Source organism: Podarcis bocagei, assembly GCF_964188305.1.
Source record: "Podarcis bocagei genome assembly, chromosome: 11".
NCBI lineage: Eukaryota > Metazoa > Chordata > Lepidosauria > Squamata > Lacertidae > Podarcis > Podarcis bocagei.
Genome location: NC_138136.1, coordinates 51010835 through 51037516, shown reverse-complemented (window position 1 = coordinate 51037516; position 26682 = coordinate 51010835). Strand labels below are relative to the sequence as shown.

At 46.3% G+C, this 26682-nt stretch overlaps 1 protein-coding gene across 3 annotated transcripts; it reads right to left on the bottom strand.

Moving 5' to 3' along the window:
• Window positions 1-1005: 1005 nt before the first annotated feature.
• Window positions 1006-25618, bottom strand: FECH (ferrochelatase). 3 transcript variants are annotated; one of them, XM_081213073.1, is made up of 11 exons: window positions 25376-25618; window positions 22093-22210; window positions 20689-20808; window positions 18104-18252; window positions 13617-13751; window positions 11727-11833; window positions 11069-11167; window positions 9699-9806; window positions 9038-9202; window positions 6560-6619; window positions 1006-4603 (listed from the first exon to the last, which is right to left on the bottom strand). In XM_081213073.1, exons 1-11 carry the CDS (start codon window positions 25437-25439, stop codon window positions 4469-4471), a joined length of 1260 nt encoding a protein of 419 aa, XP_081069199.1. In that variant the 5' UTR covers window positions 25440-25618; the 3' UTR covers window positions 1006-4468. The 3 variants fall into 3 exon arrangements, with proteins under 3 accessions (XP_081069199.1, XP_081069200.1, XP_081069201.1); XM_081213074.1 differs by having other exon boundaries at window positions 22093-22204; XM_081213075.1 differs by lacking the exon at window positions 25376-25618 and adding an exon at window positions 24757-25025.
• Window positions 25619-26682: the final 1064 nt, after the last annotated feature.

Genomic DNA, 26682 nt, shown 5'->3' with positions numbered 1-26682 from the left:
ATCTGAAGGCAGCCCAGTTTAGGGAAGTTTTTAATGTTTGATGTTCTATTGTGTTTTTAATATTCTGTTGGCAGCCACCCAGAGTGGGGTGTAAATAATGTATTTGTTGTTGTTGTTGTTTTAGCTTTTCCTTGCAAAGATGTGTGCTTTATAAATTATGATCAATGTGAAGCTTTACGAAACTTTATCATCCTATATACATAAAAATTCCCACCACCCAGAACCGAAGTTTGCTCATGTCTACAGTTACGACATGGCTGGCATCTGTCTGTCTCAGGAGAGCATTCCAGGCTTACAGGTCTGGGCTGTGGCATCTATGAACAAGATTAGGCTGGTGAGTTGATTTGTGGGTTTCAGTCACCCTTCACCCCATTTCTCCCTAAGGCCTAGAGAACATGTGGCTCTGCAGGAGTTGCTGGGACTCCAACTCCCATCAGCCCCTGCTTACATGGCCAAGTCAGGGATAATGGGAGTTGTAGTCAAACAACATCTGGGAGAGGCAGCGTTTTCCCATCCTGGTTCTAAAGCAAAACTAGTTACTGATGTGGGAGCAGGATTAGTTTCCTAATCGTATCCCACAGCATAAAACGTACTTCCTCACCCTATCCATAAAAGGTAAAGGGACCCCTGACCATTAGGTCCAGTCGTGACCGACGCTGGGGTTGCGGCGCTCATCTCGCTTTTTTGGCCGAGGGAGCCGGCATACAGCTTCTAGGTCATGTGGCCAGAATGACGAAGTCGCTTCTGGCAAACCAGAGCAGCGCACGGAAATGCCGTTTATCTTCTCGCTGGAGCGGTACCTATTGATCTACTTGCACTTTGACATGCTTTCAAACTGCTAGGTTGGCAGGAGCAGGGACCGGGCAACGGGAACTCACCCCACCACAGGGATTCAAACCGCTAAACTTCTGATCAGCAAGTCCTAGGCTCTGTGGTTTAACCCACAGCGCCACCTGCATCCTTACCCTATCCATACTTACTCTTTAAAAAAAAACAGAGAGAGACAGAGTCCAACATTTTATTTATTTGACTCAAGGAAATGTATAATCTTCTGCCTGCCAAGAACCAACAGTACAAGCTTGCCACCAGCAGTCTCGCGTGTTCACCACCATTTGAAAAAGAAAAAAACGCTCTAATAGATCATTTGGAGTTTAATTGACAACATGAATTAAATCCAGATCAATTTGCATCCATAGAAATACCACAAAAACCACAGTGGCTTGACAGCTAGAAAGCGATAAGCAGATCTATAACGCAGCTCTGAAGAACGGCCTCATATTCCCGCTTGTTCAAAGAAAAGGAAGCTCTCCGTGAAGACAAGAACGCTAGTTTAAAAGAGACAAGGCTCCTAACACAGGAGCAACGGAGGAAAATGGGAAGGGCACTCGCTTCTCACAATAGTCTACATTCAACAGGGCAGCTTCTGGAGTAGAGCAGTTACCACTGGAGGACAAATGGCACCTGCTGTGGGTGTCAACAGCCTGGTGAATGTTTTACATTTACTGGCAATTCTTAAGAGATCCTGAAGGCATTTCAGAGGTTGACATTTCCCAGGAAGCACCAAACTTTGCTTTTAAGCAAGTGCCCAGGTGTCATTCTTGGTTCCGTAATTTTACCATGCACCTGACGTAATGTATGACAAGAACTAGCAAGTCCTTATGACGCACATTTCTAAAATTCCCCACTGGAATGATCTAAAGTAAGAGGCTGTCGGAAATATCGAGCCTGAATTTCTTGACAGTTCCAGTTCAGAAGCATCAGCCAGGCAATTTGCAAGGGTACATGTCATGGCTAAAAATTAGCTGCTGTTTCTTTAATACTAAAAGAACTAAGTCAGCATGAGTCAGCGGCCTACAATGACTCATGCAACCTTTCACCAAATTGTACCTGTATAGAGTGGTCAACGTTAGTGTTGGGCGTGGGTTGGTTGAATGGTAGAAAGCTGGTTGCGTTTGGTGTGTGTAAAAGCTGTCGGTCGTGGATGGAGAAGACTTTTTAAGAATAAAAGCAGCAATACTCTGCAAGAATACTCTTTCTCAAAGACTCTTTTGTGCCAACTAAGGTCTGAGGACTAGGCAAAGGAGTAAAAAACCTTTGCTTTTTTCAAACTGACACATCCATTCCAATGTGTTCCATGCACACACACTGTGGTTAACCCAACTTCAGAAATGTAGGTTTGCGAACGCCAATGGCTGTACACATAACCAGAGGTGTGCAGAATATGCAGAGGTCATCAATAGTGGATTTTTATTTTACCATGTCCAGATCACATTGGTACCAAGCATAGCACAGCCGTGGAGAATATGCAAAACGGACAATGCTCACCAGGTAACATTCACATTCTCCCCTAGAATAATTCCCCAAGTGGCATACAAAATTTGCACACAAGTTATGTGTATTAACTGAGCAATGTAAAAAGACACCACTGATCGATTCACACATTCTCCGACGTCAGTTGGCAATTACCCATACTGAGCAAAGCTCAGAATTTCCCATTGATTTGCACATACTCTGCACCTTTTGTGTGTAGAACTGCACAACCATCAGTGCTTATGCACATAGATATAAAAACATTGCCTGCACAACTTGATTACTGAAGGTCTCCAGCTGAAACTAGCCTCAGCTTATGGGAGCTGGGATGGGGGTGGCTAGCCCCTATTTTGGAGGCCTGATCAAGAACCGCCCCCTCCCAGTAATGTTTTACGCTCCAACAACCACCTATGAATTTGATTTGGCAACAGCAAAAATAAATCATAGAATGTATGATGTGGTGTGATAATCCCCACATCTCAGCTCATCTTCACAGATCGGGGGGGGGCCTGTGTGCCTTACCTGTCTTCCAGGTAGAATGAGTGGCTGGCCACACCCACTGCTGATATGCAGTCCCCAAAGGATTGGCCAAGGCTGAATGTGGTTCCTGGGCCAGAAAAGAGGAGTCACTCCTCAGGTCCAAGCTGTTATATGGATGCAGCGCTTCCCAGAGTCTCATCCAGAAGTTATGAAGAGACATTTGTACTCGTTGAACCACAACACACACACAATCAATGCTGTCTCAATGTAGCTTCCCCCCGCCCCAAGCTACGGCGATTTCTTGACAGGTTATGCTTTCCAAGGGAAAAAATAGAAAGCTTTCCCTTTGTACAAAGGCCAAGTTTGACCATGATGATAAGCCGAGAACCCTGGCTTAATATGTCATATTGTGGACCAGCCGGATGCCTCTTGGTGCGATGTCAGAACTAGGGGTCGCGGTTGGTTTGTCCCTAACAACCCAAACTTCGTTGCTGGCTTAATGAATCCTGGCTCCTTACAGAGAAACAAACCATGATGTCAAGCTAAGGTGGTTTGTTTACCTGACTGGGCGCCAAGGGACAAGCCTGAATGGCAGGCCTGAAAGTTCAGGAAGGCTTATGAGGCCAAGGATCTGGGCGGTTTGTAGGGATGGAGATTCTCTGGCCCTCATAATGTTGTTGGACTGCAATTCCCATCATCCCTGACCACTGGACCATACTGTCTGGGGCTGATGGGAGTGGGAGTCAAGCAACATCTGAAGGGGCACAAGTTCTTGATCTTTGGCTTATTGGGCAGACGCTGCCACCGAGACCACCGAAATCGCACGTCCATTCAATTTGGATAACTCTGCTGTCAAAGGAACTGAAAGCTGCTGGGCTGGTGCAGAATCAATTCTGCATTTTTTGGGGTGGGGGGGGGGAGGGGAAGAACGAACCCCACAAAAAAAACCTTTTTTAAAAAAAAAAAAACAAATACATGCTTTAAAAAAGGTGTCAGTTGATTTGAAACAAACCAGTATCAGCAGTGTGATGGTCAGTGTGGTTAGTTGCAGAGTTCCAAGCGCGAAAAAACAAAACACACCACATAGGGGAAAAAAGTAGTATCCTACATGGAAGGATTTTTAAAATACTATTTTTATGACAAGTACATATTAAGAGATCTATGTTGTAATTCTCAGGTCAAGATCCTTGGAGTAGTTCTTCTAGAAGTGATTAAACTAACCTGGACAGCAACCAGTCCCTGCAAGCTGAAATTGAGCCAGTCGCTATTATTCAACATCACTGCTGAACCCTACTCCAGTATATATGCAGCTCATAAGTATCAGAAGTTTTGCTCGTTTTTCAGTGCCAAGCTTGATACTGCAAGGTGCTAAGAGTCCCCTGAATGCCTTTATAGGAAGACAAGTGTGTTCTCAGCAACCCCGGCAGGATGAAACCCTTTGAAATGTTACTTCCCTTCCAACGCAAGATCCCTCCATAGAAACAAAAAATAAAAATACCAAGATTTCAGATTCATCCCTCCTTCAGACCAGTGCAAGCCCCATTTGGGACCCTTCTTATCACACAGAAGAGGCTAATCGTCCCGTCTGAAGTGGCCCTGAGCGGGGCAAAAGAAAGCAGTGTAAACGGGCGCACAGGGCAGGATCCGCAGGGTCAGGTGAACCCACTGCAAATGCGCATCACAGCTCCTGACTGGTAAAGAACGATTTTGTCTTTCGGCAAGTGGGATTCACGCAAAGCGGGCAACTGAGGGTTAACTGCTTGGAGCAGATTTCGTTCGACTTGAGATGGGAAGAGACCAAGTCTGCGAGGGCCTGAAAAGAAGTAAAATAATATAAAATGTTTTTTAAAAAAACGAACGACAAAAACCACAAACATTAGGCTTCCAACAAAAAGGAAAGTGCAAGTTGGTGATCTTACAATTTATGTCCATTGTTATTATTGTTGTTGCTGGGTTTATTGATGCAAGGGAGTATCAAAGGCCAAATTGAGATTAAAAACGTATGATATGGAAAATTCCCTTCACAAGATTTTCCAGGTGTGTTTCAATAGACCATTGAGTATCTTGGGCATTTATTAATTAAATGCTTGGGTGGCACTGGTTCCACTGGTTGTGGAAGTCAGGAAGGGAACAAATTGGTGTCAGCCTGGATGACACCACTGAGAAGGCCCTGTTTCATGCACACCCCACAGAGGAGACCCTCTTTAAGCCTGCCGGAACCAAATTGCTGCATCTGTTGCTCTTCAGCAAGTATCCTGAGTTAGTAAATGTTATTTTTTATCTTTTACAAGGCTATCTGTGTAATTATTATTTTAAGGATTAGAAAAGGGGGAAATACCAGGAAATTCCAGACTGCCTTAAAGCATCCTGGATTACTTAAACTAAAAGGCTAAAACTAAGCTTCCCTTCTCAGCTGCAAAGGGATGGCACTCTGCTGAACTCACAAACGTGAGGAAGGAAGAATTAAATCTCTAATACAGTGGCAATCGGAAATATTCGAGTGGTTTCCCAAATTCAGCTGAAAGTGCAACTTATGTTGGCTTCTCCAGTCTCACTATTATTGCGTTTTCAGCTGAACTTGGGGAAACCACTTGAAGCAACCGAAGTTTCAACTGCTTTTGATTTGCTCATTGCAAAACAGCTGAAAGTCTGTCAATTTTGATAATAAACCTGATTTGCAACGGGGGCTGAATTATTCCGATTGCAATTGTACATCTAGCCTCCCCTAGCACCTATTCACATCCCAATTAGGGGAGCTTTGAATTTGCTGTCTCCAAGCACTGATGGTTGGACACAACTACTCTGTGGAACTTTCCATAGGTGGACTGGGGGGGGGGGGGTTCCTAGCAAAGACACTCCTTTGTCCTAGCCTAATCCTCCTCCCTATCTCTGCAGGAGTCAGGATTGCTCTGCCGAACTAGAAAACCCAGTCCAATAATTTCTCCACACCTGAACAAGAGATCAGTGCTGGTGCAACTGCACTGCATGCAGCAGGTCGCAGGTTCAATCCCAGGCATGTCCAGGTAAGGCCCAGAATGGCCCCATACAAAACCCTAGAGCACTGCTGCCAGCCAGTGTAGACATTACTGAGCTGTGACGGATGAATTCACATAATAATAATAATAATAATAATAATAATAATAATAATAATAATAAAATAATAATAATAATAATAATAATAATAATAATAATAATAATAATAATAATAATAATAATAATAATAATAATAATTTATTATTTATATCCCGCCCATCTGGCTGAGTTTCCCCAGCCACTCTGGGCGGCTCCCAATCAAGTGTTAAAAACAGTACAGCATTAAATATTAAAAACTTCCCTAAACAGGGCTGCCTTCAGATGTCTTTTTAAGATAAGATAGCTGCTTATTTCCTTCACAACTGAAGGGAAGGTGTTCCACAGGGTGGGCGCCACTACCAAGAAGGCCCTCTGTCTGGTTCCCTGTAACCTCACTTCTCGCAGTGAGGGAACCACCAGAAGGCCCTCGGTGCTGGACCTCAGTGTCCGGGATGAATGATGGGGGTGGAGAAGCTCCTTCAGGTATACATGGTCTACCAATACAATAGTTTGCTTTCAACCTTGCTCCATCTGTGTGCATGCAAAGCAGATGCTGTACCACTGAGCTACATCCCTTCCTCTTACTTAACAGGAGCGGTAGAAAAAAAGCTGAACCCCTGTAAAATTGACAAGGATGGGAATCATGTCTGCCATCCCTAACTAGGAGACTCGAGAGACTCAAAAGGGGTGGAATTACCTTGGCAAACAATGGGTTTCCATTAAGGGATTCTGCTCTTCGGATGTTTTCGACTCCACACTGGAGAAGAAGAGAGGGAGCAAATGGTTTAACACGTGGTATCATCTCACTAAGTCCATAGCCCTCAGACAAAGCCCTTGTTTCAAGGATGATGCAGAGAGCAACGGGAATTAATGAGGTAGAATTAAGCCGAGTTCATACGTTATTAGAGCAGTACAGGAGCTTTCCTGCAGTCCAGTTATGGAGAGCCTGTGGCACCCCTAGATGATGTGAAACTCCTGGTTCCCATCAACCTCAGCCAGGCTGGCCAACAGTCAGGGATGATGGGAGTTGTAGTTCAGCAACATCTGGAGGGCTACGGATTCCCCACTGCTGCTGTAGTCCCATGTCCCTCCAGCACCCTGGAAATCACTTAGGAAAAATCTGCAAACACACTGTCTGATTGCCAAGGGACTGGGGAAATGGTCCCCCCCCAAAAAAACCCCGCCAAACCAACCCACTTACATCAACTCTTTTCTGCTACCCAAACCCCGGGATTTTTACCCAAATATGGCTTTCCATTTGCAAACTGCACTGATATTTAGTGCTTGCGTCCAACCAACAGCACAGCAGTGAAAAGGGCTGCTTCTATTGGTGGTCATTTTAACCATCACAGCCAACCTGCTATGTCACATGTAGCTGCTTCCATCCTGTCCCTCTCAAGAGGAAATAACCTAAATCCTGGACTGTGTCATCCGCTAACAGAGAGCAGGAGAAAACACCCAACACGCACACACCCTTTCGTCTTTAATGTCTAGTTCCTTGGTGCTGAGTTTTAATTGTTGTTAAGACATACACTACCACGCCGCATTCAAGGTTCTTGTTTACATATACAGAGCCCTGAACGCCTGGTGTCCACTTAAGTGTTACATCGCTGTATACCAGACTGACATTTAATCAGATAGAAATACTTCTACAAATGAGAGCAAAATCTCAGGGGTTAGTTTTGGCTGAAAAGTTGGGTTGTAAACAGACAATATGTAAAATACAGTGGTGCCCCGCAAGACGAATGCCTCGCAAGATGGAAAACCCGCTAGACGAAAGGGTTTTCCGTTTCTGAGTTGCTTCGCAGGACGAATTTCCCTATGGGCTTGCTTCGCCTTCCCCCCCCTTTTTCTAAGCCGCTAAGCCGCTAATAGCCTTTTAGCAGCTAAGCCACTAAGCCTTTAATAGCCGCTAAGCCTTTAATAGCCGCTAAACCGCTAATAGCGCTAAGCTGCTAATAGGGTTGCTTCGCAAGACGAAAAAACCGCTAGACGAAGACACTCGCGGAACGGATTAATTTTGTCTTGTGAGGCACCACTGTATAACCAAGTATGGTGGCACCTTAAAGTCGAATAAATTTCTAATGACATGAACTTTCATGGACTAAATCAGAAACACCATCTTGAATTACAGGTACAGACTGAAACATGGTTGGGGGTGAGGGACTATTCTACCATCACAGCCAACCTTTGCCACCCTGGTGCCTTCAAGTGTTTTGTACTACAAAAGCCAACAGGCCCTGGCAGGGGCACCTGGATGGTGAAGGGTGCCAACACAAAATCGCAGAACCTACCTAGGTAAAGGGACCCCTGACCATTAGGTCCAGTAGTGACCGACTCTGGGGTTGCGGCGCTCATCTCACTTTATTGGCTGAGGGAGCCGGCGTACAGCTTCTGGGTCATGTGGCCAGCATGACTAAGCCGCTTCTAGCGAACCAAAGCAGCGCATGGAAATGCCGTTTAGCTTCCCACCGGAGCGGTACCTGTTTATCTACTTGCACTTTGGCATGCTTTCGAACTGCTAGGTTGGCAGGAGCAGGGACCGAGCAACGGGAGCTCACCCTGTCGTGGGGATTCGAACCGCCAACCTTCTGTTAGGCAAGTCCTAGGCTCTGTGGTTTAACCCACAGCGCCACCCGCGTCCCTTAGAACCTACCTACCTACCTGTCTTTAAATCACAATAATACTTCGTGCAGGCAGCTGATGAAAGTGGAGTGTAATCCACGAAAGCTTGTGCCCAATGAAATCTGTTAAGTTTTGAAGGCGCCACATAAATTCTCTGCTGTTTTGGCTGCCAGCAGATAAACATGGCTGCCCCCTGGAAACAAAGCCTACAGCCCTATTTTAAACATGGTTACACAGAAATAAGCATCATGCTACAAGAAAGGAGATTTCTTGACTAAACATCAGGAAAAAACTTTTGACAGTAAGAGCTGTTGGGACAGTGGAACCATCTCCCTCCAGAGACTGTGGACTCTCCTTCCTTGGAAGTTTTTAAGCAGAGGCTGGATGGCCATCAGTCATGGATGCTTTAGCTGAGATGCCTGCATAGGGTCCCTTCCAACTCTACAATTCTATGACTCTATGTTTATAACGGGATCTGCTTTCTATTAAGCAGGCTTAAAGCCTTCAGCCTACAACTGTGCAGAATGGCAAGGAAAGCAGAACAGCTTACCTCACTGGCTAAGACTTGCGCGTATTCGATGTCCAGTTCGTAGAGCGTTTCTATGTGGTCACTAGTAAACGCTATTGGAACCAGCAAAATATTCTTCTTTCCCCTCTGGCAAAGCCCTTTGATCGTCTCATCCGTCTGAGGCCCCAGCCAAGGCATAGGACCAACCTAGGGTAAAGGACACACACACAGAGAGAGAGAGAGAGAGAGAGAGAGAGAGAGAGAGAGATTACAGTGGTACCTCGGGTTACAGACACTTCAGGTTACAGACGCTTCAGGTTACAGACTCCGCTAACCCAGAAATAGTACCTCAGATTAAGAACTTTGCTTCAGGATGAGAACAGAAATCGTGTGGTGGCGGTGCGGCAGGAGCTGGAGGCCCCATTAGCTAAAGTGGTGCTTCAGGTTAAGAACAGTTTCAGGTTAAGAACGGACCTCCAGAACAAATTAAGTACCAGGTACCACTGTATTAAGTTGTGATTCAATATATACACCACATTTTAAAGCAGGCGTGGGGACACTTTTAAGCTTTGTGGGTCAGATCCCTATCAGGATCTACTCTCACAGGCCAATTCCGACAGCTGAACAAGCTTATTGCTAACTGTCCTGCGGGCTTTCACTGGACAGTATGCCAATGATGTCAATAAATGAAATAGAAATATACCTTGGACTGCCACACAAGCCTATACGGGTTGGAGTAGTTGAGTTTCTCCATAACCCTCTGAACGGTTGCTCCCACCTCTTGTGGGTACGGATCGCCACGATTAACTACCTATGGAACAGAAAGGGCAAGTTAGCTAAAACAGCTCAATCGGGGTTAAAACAAACACTACATTATCAAACCACCATAATTAGTCCACATTTTGCAGCAACACATGCCAGTTAAAGGGTTCCCATTACTCATAAGGCATCCCATCAGATGCGGTCCCAGCCTAAGCTTAGAACCAATTGTTTCTTATACCCAATAAATTATGGCCCCTGTCTGCACTATATATGTTTAAAGCAGTATCACGCCACTTTAAACAGCCATGGCTTCCTGCAAGGAATCCCGAGAAATGGAGTTTTGTCAAGGGTGCTGAGTGTCGCTGGGAGACCCTAATTCTCCTTACAGAGCTACACTTGACAGAGAGGCCCAGCTATTCATTCCACTTCCTAGGGAGATACAGTCATACCTTGGATGTCGAACGCAATCCGTTCCAGAAGTCCGTTCGACTTCCAAAACATTCGGAAACCAAAGAATGGCTTCTGATTGGCTGCAGGAAGGTCCTGCAGCCAATCGGAAGCCACATCGGACAGTTCGGCTTCCAAAAATAGTTTGCAGACCAGAACACTCACTTCCGGGTTTGTGGCGTTCAGGAGCCAACCGTAGTTTAATACAAGGCACAAGGCATTTCAAGCAGATGCAATATGTTATCGGGGGATATTTTAAAAAATAATTTCTAGTGATTTGTTCTTCCACTGAAGCAACATTTGTGCCTTCAAACTCCAGACAGCTTAATTCAGAACTGCAGCATTGCAACTTATTTTCGGTGCTAAAGAGAAACCACTAGATGGCACCAAATTTCCACAGATCTCAAAAATCCCTGTGCGGCACAGGAGAATGATAGAGGAAGAACCCAGTATTTCTGACACTCTACAGACATACATAATTTTATTTGTATGTCGCCTTTCCGCAGTTCAAACCATGCTCAAGGTGGCTTACAACATAAGAAAAAAATACATAACCACAACATAACAAAAGTAGTCATGAACAATAAATAAAACATTTTGATATGCACAACCAAGCTGAAAAATTTCCATATAAATCACAAGATCTAAAATAAAGCAGCCTCAGCTTTTGTAGATGGAGTCAGTCCAGGCTCCACCCTCCCAGGCCAGGTGGAAGATGGCCTGCAAGGCAGGGAGCAGGTCTTGTGCAAGGACAGGCAAACTGGTGAATGGATCATTAGATCATACAAACAAGGATTTTTTTTAAAAAAATTGCCCCTCTAAGAAAATATTTTGCAGCTTTGGAAATGGATTGCTGTTACTCACAGACATTGGCAGAGAGTGAGCGGAGAACAGAATAACTACATCTTTCCTTTTGTCGGGTGGAAATAAGTCCAGTTCCTTCTGGATATGGTCTGCAAAGCACTGAAAAGCAAAAGTTGGAGAAATAAAACACAAGTCCAAATGCCAGCCTCCCCAATCATGACAGTGATCCTCAAGCAGAGTTGAGAACTTGAATGCATTTAAATAATAATAATAATATCCTATGTTGCACCAAGATTTTCTTCCAACCTTTCTAGGCATGCACCAACTAACAATTATGCATTTTTACATAAGAGTAAAACAAAAAACGGTTATAAAATATGGGGAAAGGCTCCAAGTAAGAACTCTGACCTATTCAGCTATCTATTTGTTTCACAAATACAGCCTTGAGCTCCTTGAGGAACCTACGTTCTCACTGCACATCAGAGAGATCCTATCAAGTGTTTCTCCCAACCTGGGGTCCCCAGCTGTTGTTGGGCTACGACTCCCATCCTGCTGGCTAGGGATGATGGGAGTTGTAGTCCAACAACAGCTGGAGACCCGAGTTGGAGAAACACTGTCCTGCATCCTGCCCTCCCAGACACTACAGACGCTTGGCACTTTGGCAAACCCGGCCGGTTTCCGCTGCTCCTCGCTTTGGTTCCCACTAAGAATTCCGTACCTGAATGAGAAGGGGATGCGTTGGCCACCTGTCAATTGTGCTCCACTTCATCTTTGGTTTATCCCCCTTTTTGTCATAGTAGCGATAAATAGCGTTTAAGCTGCTCCCTGAAGGGGACAAAAGCAATGAGCCCATCAGAAAGGCAAAAAGAGCAGAAAAGGCGACTTGTGGTAAGGAAGGAGGGGATACAGGGACTCTGTGAAGGATGAGTCCCCTGCTGGATCAGACCCAAGGCCCATTTAGTCCCTCACAGTGGTCAGGCTGGTGTCGCCAGGAAGATACACCGCTCAAAAAGGACATATTATTATTGTTAATTATTACTGTTACCGAATTTACACTGCCCAAGTGGCTTCGAAGCCGTTTACAAGTATAAAGACAGCTACCAGAAAATGTAAGCACACGTTAAAATACACAAGGCAATTCCAACAAAACACTGAAACAGACACACACAATTAAAGTGAGCAATAAAACAAGACCTCAGCATTAACAAGTTAAGAGAGGAGGTTCGGGGGAGAGCTCATGTAACGAACTATGTCTTCAAGAGCCGGCGGAACGCCAATACTGATGGGGCCTCTCATATTTTAGCAAGGAGAGCATTCCACAACATGAGTGGTAACAGTGAAAAAGGTCACCTCCAGCTAATAATTTTGGGGCTGTGGCACAGCTAAGCAGGTTCCACATTTCCCCTGCCTATTGCTCCTCAGAAATTGATATTGAGTGGTTCTAAACCATTTTTTAAAAATCAAGTTTTGAATACCATTTTCTGCTGCACGTCCACATCTAAGTAAAAAAATACTTGCCTGGCTGCTTGCTGACATAGCCGCCACCTCACTTTCACATAAAGCAAGACCAGCATGAATTGTGCAATGAGCCAAAGGAGAACCCTGTACAGTATTGCTGCTGCTCCTGCCCAAGTAGAGCGCAAGTGGCAGAGCACTTGCTTGGCATGCAGAAGGTCCAATCCCAGGCAACTCGAGGCAGCGCTGGGGGGAAACTCCTGGAGAACTCGTGTTGGGGTTCTAGCAAGCCTAGATGCTAGCACCTGACCTGAGCCTGTTCCGTAGTACTAGATGTGCAGAATGGACTGCGGTTACTCAAAATCAAGAGGAAGACTAAAGTGGTACCCCGCAAGACGAACGCCTCGGAAGACGAAAAACTCGCTAGACGAAGGAGTTTTTCGTTTTCTTAGCCGCTTCGCAAGACGCATTTCCCTATGGGCTTGCTTTGCAAAACGAAGCTTGCCCCGCAAGCTCCAGGGATAGCGGGGAAGCGCAGCGCGCCTTCCCCTCTGTCCCCTCTTTTGAAGCAAGGGGCGGCGGGGAGAAGATCGCTTCTCCCCGTTGCCAGCCCTGCAATCTCCGGGGACAGAGGGGAAGGCGTGCTCACCTTCCCCTCTCTCCCCGGACCCCTTTTGAACCAAGGGGCGGCAACGGGGAGAAGCGATCTTCTCCCCTCCGCCCCTTGCTTCAAAAGAGGGGACAGAGGGGAAGGCACGCGCGCCTTCCCCTCTGTCCCCGGAGATTGCGGGGCAGGCAACGGGGAGAAGCAATCTTCTCCCCGCCGCCCCTTGCTTTAAACAGGTCCGGGGACAGAGGGGAAGGCGCGCGGCGCTTCCCCTCTGTCCCCAGACGGTCTCCATAGGAACGCATTGATTGATTTTCAATGCACTCCTATGGGAAACCATGCTTCGCAAGACGAAAAACTCGCAAGAAGAAAAAACTTGCGGAACGAATTAATTTCGTCTTGCAAGGCACCACTGTATTTTGATACTGCCTTGCGTATTCTTGCTGAGGCATAGAATAAGCAGATTCCCAGAATTGGCCCCTGGATTAGACCAAGGCCTGCCTTTGGAGGCCGGGCATTGAGTCTGTACTCCAGGTATGAGCTCACCTGTGGTGGAGCAGCTGTACTGTGGGTACTGTGTGAAAGCAACAGCCCGTTCAATGCCATCATCCTCCATCTCTTCAATGGCTTCCTCCGTCAGAGGGTGGACATAGCGGAATCCGATGTAGTACTTGTGCGGCGCTGGAAACAGAAGACGGCTGGTCACCTTATTCTGTGGAGCAGCGTGATCTAAACATTATGCGAGGCAGCCTTTTGCTACCCTGGCACCCGCCAGACGTTTTGGATCACACACGTTGATGGGAGTTGTAGTAAAAACATGTGGCGGGCACCAGGTTGGCAAAAAAGCTGGTGTAAACATTGCCTGTGCCTTCCAGTTGTAGGAGTGTCTTTTCTGCCTTATGAACATTTTTAAAAACAATAAAGAGGGGGCTGGACTAGATGACCCTCGCGGTCCCTTCCAACTCAACAATTCTGAAAGGCTCTCCAAGTGGTGCATTTACAACAGCATTAGAAACTGTGATATGAAAGCTAGGAGCTAAACAGCACCTTAAACGGAGCTTATGGGTGCAACAACAGAATACCTTTTTTTTAATAACAAGAATACAAAGCTGAAAATGAATGAACTGAAGCCAAAATATTATGTTCATTCTTCACATGGTCTAGTCCTTCACCTGCTCACCTCCCTAATATTCTTAAGAGGGTCTCTTCTCCAGTCTTCGGTGAGTAGCTGGAAGTGGGGAGGCAGGAAAAAGTCCTCCTTTCCTTCCACACTGCAGTTTTAATCTGAAATCTTAGGTGCGGCACTGTGCCCAGAGCTCAGAAACTGCTTGCGCTAATGAAATTCGCTGTCGCAAAATGCACCTAGAACAATGGGAGTTTCGAACTTACAGTAGAGGGTTTGTGTGTGACCTAAATCCTCAAACTGAAGGGGGAAAAAACCCCAGCTGGTTTGCACATCTTTTTAATAGAACAGGAGCACTTTGGGCAAACATCACAGCAACTCCCAATGACCCACTAAATTGGTACAGTGGTACCTTGGGTTAAGTACTTAATTCGTTCCGGAGGTCCGTTCTTAACCTGAAACTGTTCTTAACCTGAAGCACCACTTTAGCTAATGGGGCCTCCCACTGCCACCGGAGCACAATTTCTGTTCCCATCCTGAAGCAAAGTTCTTAACTATTTCTGGGTTAGCGGAGTCTGTAACCTGAAGCGTATGTAACCCGAAGTACCACTGTATTTTGCCAAATAGGAAACCTTGACAGCTGGAAAGGAGAAAATAGACAAACTAACCATTTTAAACAGAACTCCGAGGAAGCAAAGACTTCCATCATGTCGGAGTCGCAGACTTCAGCCAGCTTCCAAGAAGCGCTGTTCCCCTTTCCTACCTGCTTTGCACTTATCTAGCAAAAAACCAGTAGCCCGCAGCCATGGCAGAAGCAGAAGAGGCCTGCCTGACATAATAGGAGTGAAAGTTAAGATGCAAAGGGTGTACAAATAGATAAAAGGCAGGGCGGCTTTCACTGGGGAAGCCAGGCTGTAAAATCAGAGGGAGTGATGAGGTCTGACAGGAGCAGATAAGGCTCCCTAAACCATTAACTTAATGCTCCCAATTCCCCAGCCCTTTTAAACACACTAATTTTACTTTTTTAAAAAAAAAGTAAAAGCTACTGACTTGCCTGACAAGGCGAGGGAGTGTTGGAGACTAGCCTTCAGATCTTTCGCAGTGTGCTTACTTGTGTCAAGAACATGATCTACATGCGCTAGTCTAATTACCGCAGTTCGCACGTGCAATTGCTGTGCAACGCACATCAATCTTGTGTCCCACGCTAGCAGGTCTCTTTTAAAAGCATCGTGCTTGCGGATACCAAAGTTCCGCCTGGTGGCTTTGATCCAGAATGGCTGATTGACACATCACCGGGTCAAGAGATGGACAGGCAATGCATGGTAACTAAACACATCTGCATCTGGGTCTGCCAATGGGGAGGGTTTAGGTGCTGTTGCAACTTGGTTCCACCTGTTCCATCTCCCATAGAACTCTGGTTATTTGGGTGCCTGCCAAATGGACCATTTAGAGAGTGTCTGATAAGGTTCTCATTTTGCCAGACTCCCCCGGCGCCCTCAAGTTGAGCAACTGTCAGCGGCCCCACCCAACAACTTGCGAGGTTCCTCCCCTGAGTTCAGGCTGGATGATAAGGAAGGAGTAACGGTTTTGGCGGGAACGGCGAGCCACACTCAGATCTGCTTGTGTTCAGTATCAGCAGCCAGGGGGACTTGTTGGAGCTGGTTCAAACATGAACAGGCAGCGTTCTGGCCATGCTACACCTTCTTTTTCTTTGAGAACCATCGCTCAATGCTCCTCACAACATCCGTTGGATGTTTGCCATGAAACGGGCCGCTTAACGCAGCAACTATACCGCAGAATTTGTTAGCTCTGCGTATTAGGCAGGTGCCTTCTGCGTTTACCAGGCAAAGCACTGCTCCATCGAGCTCAGTACTGTCAATACGGACTGGCAGCAGCTCTCTGAGGTTTTATGCAGGGGACATTGGTCAAGTTGACCACAAATTTGACATGAGCCAACAGTGTGATGCGGCAGCTAAAAAAGCCAATGCAATTCTGGGCCGCATCAATAGGAGTATAGCATCTAGATCAAGGGAAGTAATAGTGCCACTGTATTCTGCTCTGGTCAGACCTCACCTGGAGTACTGTGTCCAGTTCTGGGCACCACAGTTCAAGAAGGACACTGACAAACTGGAACGTGTCCAGAGGAGGGCAACCAAAATGGTCAAAGGCCTGGAAACGATGCCTTATGAGGAACGGCTAAGGGAGCTGGGCATGTTTAGCCTGGAGAAGAGGAGGTTAAGGGGTGATATGATAGCCATGTTCAAATATATAAAAGGATGTCACATAGAGGAGGGAGAAAGGTTGTTTTCTGCTGCTCCAGAGAAGCGGACACGGAGCAATGGATCCAAACTACAAGAAAGAAGATTCCACCTAAACATTAGGAAGAACTTCCTGACAGTAAGAGCTGTTTGACAGTGGAATTTGCTGCCAAGGAGTGTGGTGGAGTCTCCTACTTTGGAGGTCTTTAAGCAGAGGCTTGACAACCATATGTCAGGAGTGCTCTGATGGTGTTTCCTGCTTGGCAGGGGGTTGGACTCGATGGCCCTTGTGGTCTCTTCCAACTCTATGATTCCCAGCCCGACCTGGAGATGCTGGGGATTAAACCTGCAACCTTTGGCCTGCAAAGCAGATGCTCTACCACTGAGCTACAGCTCTTCCCTGTTAGGATATAGTTCCGTTCCACCTTAAAAGGGAACAGGCATGACTGTTGTGTGTCACATGCCTGTTTACTTCCAGCACTTGCCGGGAACTTCCGTTCTGTATATTGCTTTTGCTTTCAGCTGTTTGCTGGACACGTAGGGAAGCAGACATGTTTTTTCCTTTGTTCCTGAACTATGCTGAATAAATGCTGTAAATATGCTTACACATTTCTCTGTCCGCCACTTCTGTTGTGCAAAGATTTATTCACTCTGCTGATAGAGCGTGCCGAGTCTCTAAACGTATCTGAGGCTCGTGTCGGTATGATGCTGTTCCAAGGGAGACTGGTGATCGCCCGGCTGCCGGCTGGTGGCTGGAGCCAGCTGGGGGCCTGCCTGATGCCCCCGTCTCCCTGGCAGTATCCCAACATTCCCTAAAGGGATTTGTCTCTGGTTATAACTATTATTATTATTATTATTTGTACCCTGAGTGGAGCGGCTTCCTACATATATAAAAATAAAACATTAAACAACTTCCCTATACAGTGCTGCATTCAGATTTCTTCTAAAGGCTGGGGTTAAGTACTTAATTCGTTCCGGAGGTCCGTTCTTAACCTGAAACTGTTCTTAACCTGAAGCACCACTTTAACTAATGGGGCCTCCTGCTGCCGCTGCGCCGCCGGAGCCCAATTTCTGTACTTATCCTGAAGCAAAGTTCTTCACCTGAAGAACTATTTCTGGGTTAACGGAGTGTGTAACTTGAAGCGTATGTAACCCGAGGTACCACTGTATAGTTACTTATTTCCTTGACGTCTGATGGGCGGGCATTGAACAGGGAGGGTGCTATTTCTGAGAAGGCCCTCCCGCCTGGCTCCCTGTAACTGTGCTTCTCGCATTTTAGGACACGACAGTTGTACCTCGGAAGTCAAACGGAACCCGTTCCAGAAGTCTGTCCAACTTCCAAAATGTTCCGAAACCAAGGCGCGGCTTCCAATTGGCTGCAGGAAGCTCCTGCACCAAATCGGAAGCCATGGAACCCACGCCGGAAGTTCGGGTTCCAAAGAACGTTCGCAAACCGGAACACTCACTTTTGGGTTTGCGGGGTTCGGGAGCCAAAACGTTTGAGTCACAAGGCGTTTGACTTCCGAGGTACCACTGTACATGGATTTTTTCACATGCACCGCTTGGAAGAGAGTATTTTTGCCATACAAATGTGTGCAGAGTCTTTTTTAAAAAGTATTTGCAGGACATGCCTAAAGGAAGGACTCACATACCAGAGTGGGGAGACATTTCATCCAACAGCTTCACCATGCCTTCTCCTTGCGTAGCAGTCCATTTCTTAATAGGCGACCCTCCACCAATCCGACTATACTGTTCCTGGATTTTGGGTGTCCGTCGCTTGGCAATAAAAGGCGCCAGCTTACTGAAATGTCGAGACATGACTGTTAGCAATAGCAATCTCACTTTACCTCCATCCGGTTCACCAGCATCTTGAACAATAATAATAATAATAATAATAATAATAATAATAATAATAATAATAATAATAATAATAATAATAATAATATATTATTTATACCATGCCCATCTGGCTGGGTTTCCCCAGCCACTCTGGGCAGCTTCCAGCAGAATATTAAAATACAATGATTCATCAAATATTAGAAGCTTCCCTAAACAGGGCTGCCTTCAGATGCCTTAGTCTGATAGTTGTTTATTTCTTTGACGTCTGATGGGAGGGCGTTCCACGGGGGGGGGGGGGGGCACTTCCGAGAAGGCCCTCTGCCTGGTTCCCTGTAACCTCACTTCTGGCAGTGAGGGAACCGCCAGAAGGCCCTTGGTGCTGGATCTCAGTGTCCGGGCAGAATGATGGGGGTGGAGACGCTCCTTCAGGTATACTGGACCGAGGCCATTTAGGGCTTTAAAGGTCAGCACCAACACTTTGAATTGTGCTAGGAAACGTACTGGAAGCCAATGTAGGTCTTTCAAGACCGGTGTTATGTGGTCTCAGTGGCCGCTCCCAGTCACCAGTCTAGCTACTGCATGCTGGATTGCAGTAGTTGTAGTTTCCAGGTCACCTTCAAAGGTAGCCCCACATAGAGCGCGTTGCAGTAGTCCAAGCGGGAGATAACCAGAGCATGCACCACTCTGGCAAGACAGTCCATGGGCAGGTAGGGTCTCAACTTGAGTAGCAGATGGAGCTGGTAGACAGCCGCCCTGGACACAGATTTCAGATTGAGCCATCAGCAGCTATGCACATGTTAGCACACCTAGAAACCACAGACTGGCTGGCAAGGCATGGTACTGCAAGCCAGCCATTTGCAGGAACTGAAGGCACCGTTTCAATGTTACCAGACATACATAGGCACCGACTCCATGGGGCCTGAGGGGGCTCGAGCCCCCTCAAAAAAAAATTGGGGGGCTCAGCCCCCCCAATAATCTCGGGCGCCCTTCCAGCAGAGCGCCGCCGCCGTCCCCCGCCTCCTCCCCACCTGCTCCCTCGCCAGCCAGCCAGCCAGCCGCGCGCCCTAGTCGGAGAGCCCCGGCCGTCCCCCGCGAGATTAGGGAATCCCCGGGGGCGGGGGCTCCTGCCTTGCTGCTTCGCAGCAGCACCGCCACTGCCAAGGCACTGCCGGGGGGGATTTCCTTCCTCCTGGCGGTTTCAGCCCCCGCGAGAACAGGGGAATCCCGACCGGCCACACCTCCCAGCCAGCCCTCTCTTCTCCGGCTAGCCCCACGTTTCCCGCATATCAGCTGTTCTGGAGCTGATTAATAGGCGCAGCACGCTCTCCCCTATTCGCTCACGAGGAGGCGGCGCCACTTTATTTGCATATTCATGAGCTTATTTATTATTCATGAGCTTTCCCGGGGCCCCCCCCATATTTTTTATAAGTCCGCGTCCCTGCAGACATATGCAACACCACACAAGGTGTCAAATACTTTCCACTTACCTGCATCACATTTAAGTCAGCTAATGAAAATTCCAACCAAGACAGGGAAGTCAACCCTCACCCTTCCTGACCAAAAGCCTGCTCAGATTGGCATGTGTTTTAATCTGCTTTTAGCTTTATTGCTTATTTATTATTAGCTTATTGCTAATTATTTTACAAATGTTCTAAGTACGTATTTTTCGCTCTATAGGACGCACTTTTTCCCCTCCAAAAATTAAGGGGAAATGTGTGTGCATCCTTATGGAGTGAATACAGGCTCCTTGGCTTCAGCTAAAGCCTCCGAAGCACAGAGGGAGCGCTCCCTCCGCGCTTCTTTCGCTGAAGCCTGGAGAACGAGAGGGGTCGGTGCGCACTGACCCCTCTCGCTCTCCAGGCTTCAGGGGTAGCTGTGCTCCGCAGGCTTCTGCTTCCTTTCGCTGAAGCCGGGAGAGTCTTGCTTTCGTGGCTTCAGCAGAGAAGGAGAGCTGCGCAGCACCCCTTCAGCGAAGCGGGAGGAGAAATGGAAGGGGCTCCGTTTCTCCTGCCGCTTCGCTAAAGGGGCGCTCAGCAGAGAGGAGGAGATTTTTTTTTCTCTTGTTGTCCCCCTCTAAAACAAGGTGTGTCCTATGGTCCGGTGCGTCCTATAGAGCGAAAAACACATTAGTTGTTTTTAACTGCTTTTGCCGGTCATTTTATTGCTTTGCTCTCTTCATGAATTGCTTTAAGGGTGTGTGTTTTTAAACAACAATCAAATGGTGTATACATTTTATGAAACAATAAAGAAAGCCAGGTGTTTAAAAAGAAAGAAAGAAAGAAAGAAAGAAAGAAAGAAAGAAAGAAAGAAAGAAAGAAAGAAAGAAAGGGTTCCTAACTCTCCTAAAACAGCAAGCAACTCAGCACGACTTCGGGCAGACCAAAGCACTAAGTCTTACTTTTGGACCGGAAGAGTCATCAGGTCTCTGTCAAGGAAAAGCCTAAGTAGAAAATCATGGACGTCTCCAAGTGTCTCTGGGCCTCCCATGTTTAACATCAAGATCCCTGTTTTAGGTTTCCTATAGGAAAAAAGAGAACAGGAGGATAAGTTTAACACATCAATTCGAAATAAAACAAGGGCTGCTGCCTTCCACTTTCCATTTTTTGTTTGTTTCTTATTTGGCTGACTGTGAGATATTTTAACCTGGGGGTAACCAGCAGGGTGCCTGCCACATAGTGCTAGGACTACAACTCCCAGCATCCCCCAGCTACTCCTGCTGGCTTGGGCTGATGGGAGATGGAGTCCAACCCACGTTTGGAAGGCATCGTAATGGGTGCCCGTTTTAAATTACTGTTATTGTACTGAAACTCTATATTGAAGTTTTACATTTTATTTTACGCCCAAATTGGTTTGGAAAGGCCCTCTGAAAGGCGGCCTAGAAACATTGCAAAATAATTAAGTGCAAAATAACATTGCAAAATAATTAAATAATTAAGAAGTATATTAATAGTGAAATTATTATTAAGTGCTAACTTAAAATGATTTTTTTATTCATAACAAACTTAATAATGCAAACACATTGGCATTTGGCAATAACAAAAGTTCCTTTAGAAACACAATTTACTAAGACTCATAATCTAGTCTCTAGAAACTTGCTATAACCTGAAAAAATAAGAGGTGTAAATATATGATGCAAACTACTAATAATTATAAATAGCAGAATGTTGGCACCCTGTATATAAAAATGAGCCAACTAGTGATATTTTAGGGAGCAAGCTAGCAGGCGGGGCCCATTACTTACATCATAGGAGCCTCCATAACACAAAACACTGTTGCTGTATGTAGGTTTTATTTTATTTGTTTTTTTATTTTATATTTTGGAAATGCACATCCAGTTTTGTTTCCTTTAAATTTTTTTGGGGGCCCCAAGAGAGTGGGGCCCTAAGCTATAGCTTGTTTAGTTTATACGTAAATCCAGCACTGAAGGGAGGCGTTAATATTCACTCCTCATCAGCCAACGGGTAACACTAGCTTAACAGGCACCAAAATCCGAGCCATTTTAATTTGTAAGCAAGCCTCGCTGTGTTCCAATTGGGCTTACTCCCTGTTAAGTGTATGCACAGCCTGACATTACTTTTAAATTTTTTTCGCAGGGGTGAGAAGCCTGCTGCCCTCCAAATATTGGTGGTCTGCAACTCCCCTCACGCCTGTCAGTCCACCAATATTTGCACAGCCGCAGGGTCCCCACCCCCTTCTCTGAAAAGCATGTAATTTCTCTGAGGTTCTACAGTTTAAACTACACCCATATGCAGAGCTTTATCAGTTCCTGTGCAGATGAACCACCCACACAACAGCTCCCTACCTCTTTTCAGGTTGTGCCTGAGGCTTGGTTTTTTGGGCCTGCACAGCTGCCGTCGCTGTTGACTGACATCTCCCTTGTAGCTGGACTCTTGCCCGACTGCAGCCATTGCTTGCTGTGACTAGACAAGAGCAAGGGGAAAACAGAACAACCCACAATTAGTTTATTACTTGGTTTGTTTCTTTGCAATGCGGTATTTCGTTCATTCAAAACCCATGAGAAGCTGCCTTATACGGAGTCAGATGATTCGTCCTCACCAAGCCCAGAACGGTCCAGAGTGACCTCCAAGAACTGACCGTGGGACTTTCTCCATGCATAAAACGGCCTCTGTCACTGAGCTAAAGCATTTCCTCGAAAATGAATGAATGAATGAATGAATTTCTTAATACGGTCACAGACCAGCCGCGAAAATGCACACACAGATGCAAATGCAATCGGATGCACACACGGATGCAAATGCAATCAGAAAATAAACACAACAGAAAATCCCCCGATAAGCAGGTGTCAGGAATTTAGGAAAAAATTAAGGAGTGGTTTATTTCACTCTACAGTTGTTAAATTTAAGCATATTTCCAGGGCCATTTCTAGAGCTTCTCTTGTGCGTTTTTTCTGTCTCCACAATGCCGCCTACCCACTTAGTGATGCCTGCACAATAGGCATACTTTAGTCATCTGTTGTAATATGGTGCCTTGTGCGAGGTCAAAACTTGACGCCCCCAAACGGAGCTTCTCCATTATGGATCTTCTAAAATTTGCCTATAAAACAACAAGGGCTGCATTTGTAGGCAGTTGACTTGTGTAGACCAGGGGTTGGCAAAGTTTTTGTGGCTTGGGCTGATTCATGGTCCTGCAGACTCAGCAGTGGGCCGGAGTGCGCGCACGCAGGAACACTATTTCCAGCGCTCCTTCCAGCGCTGAAGAGGCATGCGCAGCTACCCAGTGGCTGCAGGAGCTTCCTGCAGCCAATGGGAAGCTGGCCAGCGTTGCAGAAGGCAGTCCCTGCTCTGCTCCATGCTGGTTTAGCACAGTGCATGGGAGCCGACCGAGTGGCGGGGGTCCATGAGCCGGTTAAACGACCCCCATGGGCCGCTTGTGGCCCATGGGCCTTAGGTTGCCGACCCCTGGTCTAGAGCTTGGGGAAGGGGGGAACCAACTTCACAGTTGATAACAGGAGTGCAAACTGCTCACCTTCACTTGTAAAGCTGACAATACAGTCATACCTCGGGTTGAAGTAGCTTCGGGATAAGTATTTTTGGGTTGCTCGCTGGGGCGCGTAACGGAGCGCGTTACCTCCAGGTTTCGCCGCTTGCACATGCGCAGACGGTCAAAATGACGTCACGCGCATGAGCAGAAGCGGCAAATTGCAACCCGCGCACGCACAGATTGAGTTCACTTCTGGATGCAAACGGGGCTCCGGAACGGATACCGTTCGCATCCAGAGGTACCACTGTACTAACCTTCATAATCCAGTATCACACTTTCAACATTTTGTGTTTTGGTCAGTGTTAGAAACTGAGATATGAAAACTAGGAGCTAAAGGGCACCTTAAACCTAGGTTATGGGCGCAACAATGGAATGTCTGGGCGCACTAATACAAAACTGAAAATGAATGAACTGCAGCTAAAATATTATGTTCATTTTTCACATGGTCCAGTCCTTCCCCTGCTCACCTCCCTAATATTCTGAAGAGGGTCTCTTCTCCAGTCTTCAGAGAGTAGCTGGAAGTGGGGAGGCAGGAAAAAGTCCTCCTTTCTTTCCACACTGCAGTTTTAATCTGAAATCTTAGTCACAGTACTGAGCCCAGAGCTCGGAAACTGCTCACACTAATGAAATTCCCTTCTGCAAAAAGCGCTTAGACTTTCGAACACTGTTTTTGGTAGAAACTTTTCATCAGCGCCCATTCACCAAACGTTGTGCATGTGAGAGACTGTGATCAATTCTAGTCTTTAAAGGTGACAGCGATAATCATACATGCAAGTTTGGTATGAAAGCCTTGAAATGGGCTTCAAATTCAACTATAGGGGTTAGATTGGCTGCTTTGGTTTCCCCTCCCACCTTTTAAATATTTTTAGTTCTGAAAACTTGGAGGCTTCCCAACATGCTACAGTTCTTTTGACATTCACCACCTGAGTTTTCCCTGAAAGGAAAAGATTGTACCTAGCAGGGGAGGGAGAAAACCCACGAATTCCATATTTAAAAATGAGCCTTGCAACATCCAGCTGAGAGGCAGGTCTGCAAAAACTGCAGATCTCTTTGGTTTCTTAAAATGTTGACAATATTCATTCCACAGTATTTGTTCCTTCACCCTAAGGTTCCCTGGATGGGTTACAGCACCATAAAATACAGCTATTTAAAAAAAAACCCACCAGATTAAAACAGTTGCAATTATTTAATTTAAACTTAAACACACCCAAAAGTGAAACGGTTCCAAGCAGAAGAACAACAAACTTCCTGCAGTTTGCACTTTTAGAACTCTCCGTTTCCCTGATGCTGCACGCCGGATGCAAAGCTCTCCAGAGGTGGTGCTAAGCCCTTTACGCAAACTCTCCTCTCCGGCGGCCACGTTGTGTAACAAGCTCTCGGCGTCAGCAACACGGATCCCCTTTCGTTTTCGCACCCAAACCGACGATCGCTTGCACAAAACCAACCGCGCGCACTTTAGCCTTACCTGGGAGGGCTATATAGTCCGCGCGTGCATTCTGCGGGTCTCAGGTGGGCGTGGATTTTTAATTTTTTTAAATAATAGCTCCCTTTCCGCTCGCTCAGGTACTAGCCTTGTTTTGCTGATTTATGCAAAGCGTGCTGAAAACGCTTTTCTATAATTAAAAAAAAGAACAATTCTCTTGCCCTGTCTGTTTACCCTGATTCCGCGTAAAAAGTTGCACAGGATTGCAAAAAAGCCGTTTCGGCGCTGTCACTTTAACAAAAAAAGCAATGCATTTGCTAGAAGTCCTTATATAAGAGACGCCGGACAGAGCCCTCTGCAACATGCTGCTTGCATAACGCCGTTTTTCTCTTTTCCCACCCACCCACCCACCCCTCCAGTGACCCCGGGAGATCGACCTCCGCAACAAAAGCGCATCTCCCGCCACCCCGGGAAAAGGAAAATGCAAGAGCAGCCTCATTTCTCCCTCTCTAGGCAGCCAGCAAAACCCAGTTAAAAGGTACTCTCCCCATTCCCCCTCTGCGGGGTGGGGGAAGAATCCTCTTAGTAAGGAAGAGAGGGGGAAGGAAATAGGCATTGCAACGACCCTTTGGAGAAAGATGCAGCCGGTTTGTTCACTTACATGGGTACAAGGCTCGGTTTGCAGCTCTGAAGGCAGCAGCCATGTTTGTGTTAACTAAATGCATTCCGTTACTGTGCAGCAGCCCGAGCGGTACAGTTCCTTCCTCGAGTTAACTGAGCTGCTTTGTGGCATGCCTTCCCAGGGAGTCTCGCCCACACTGGTGGGTTTGTTTTAATCTTTCCAGAAGCACTTTTTGCTCGCCTGGGCTGTGACAAGCTAGCCAGAGGGGCGGGGCGACGAGAGAGAAAAGGCGAAAAGCCCTTTGTGCGCAAAAAGGGGCGGAAGGCGGCGCCTCCTTCTCCGCCCTTCCCACAGTCTGCAAGGCGAGTCATGTGCGGGGACGCAGGGAGTCGGCGCTTTGCGCTAGGATGGGACTGGAAAAGCCCCTAACTCTTTTTAAAAAGGTTTTTTGGATCATAAGAAAAAATAAAAACAACAACCCCAAACCTGACCTTTATCAGGTCAAGTGCAATGCATTAGGATGGAAAGAAAAGGATAAATTGATAATGGAAAAATGGAATGACTGTTTTTGAACATATGCAATCTGATATATTTGAACAAGTAATGACGGAAGAGACATGGGAAAACAAATGTCAAAAGATTTTGAATAAATGGACAAGTTATAGGAATTGGATAGCACTGGGGGAAGCCAACCCAAGCATCCAAATTAGAATGAATAATCTGTGCTCATGGTTAAAGATCTGAAGAGAGAACAAGTGTTGGGGGGAGGGGTTAAAGGGGAGGAAGGGGGGAATTAGGATAAATGAGGAGGGACAAAAGTATATACTGTTATGTATAATAGGAGGATGGTTTTGATTCATGTTGTTAGATTTTCGACTGAATGATTTTTTTGTAAGTTATTTGACATCCCTGGATGAAAGTGTGATTATAAAGAATGGGAAAAAATTAAAAATTTAAATAATAAAAAACCCTGCAATGTCACAAAAAGGCGAGGTTGCTTCAAGGTGCTGTGCTTCTTGAGCATGCACAGTTTGGCCGATTTATTTAGCATTTATTCTGATGCGTTTGCTGGGAGGGGGGACAATGTTCGGCTACTCGCAGAGGAGCATCATTCTGGTGTGTTTGCAAAAAAAAGTTTCCAGAGTGGTTCAACAGTGTTGACTTCATATTACGCATTCATTCTGATTCGATTGTGAGGACCACATAGAATCATAAGAGTTGGGAGATTCAGTCCAGCCCCTTGCAGTGCAGGAATTCTGCCCACAGCTGTCCCTGGGTGGGTTTGAACCACCAACCTGTTGCTTAACAGCCAGACATGTTGACTCATCGTGCCACAGTAAGATGAC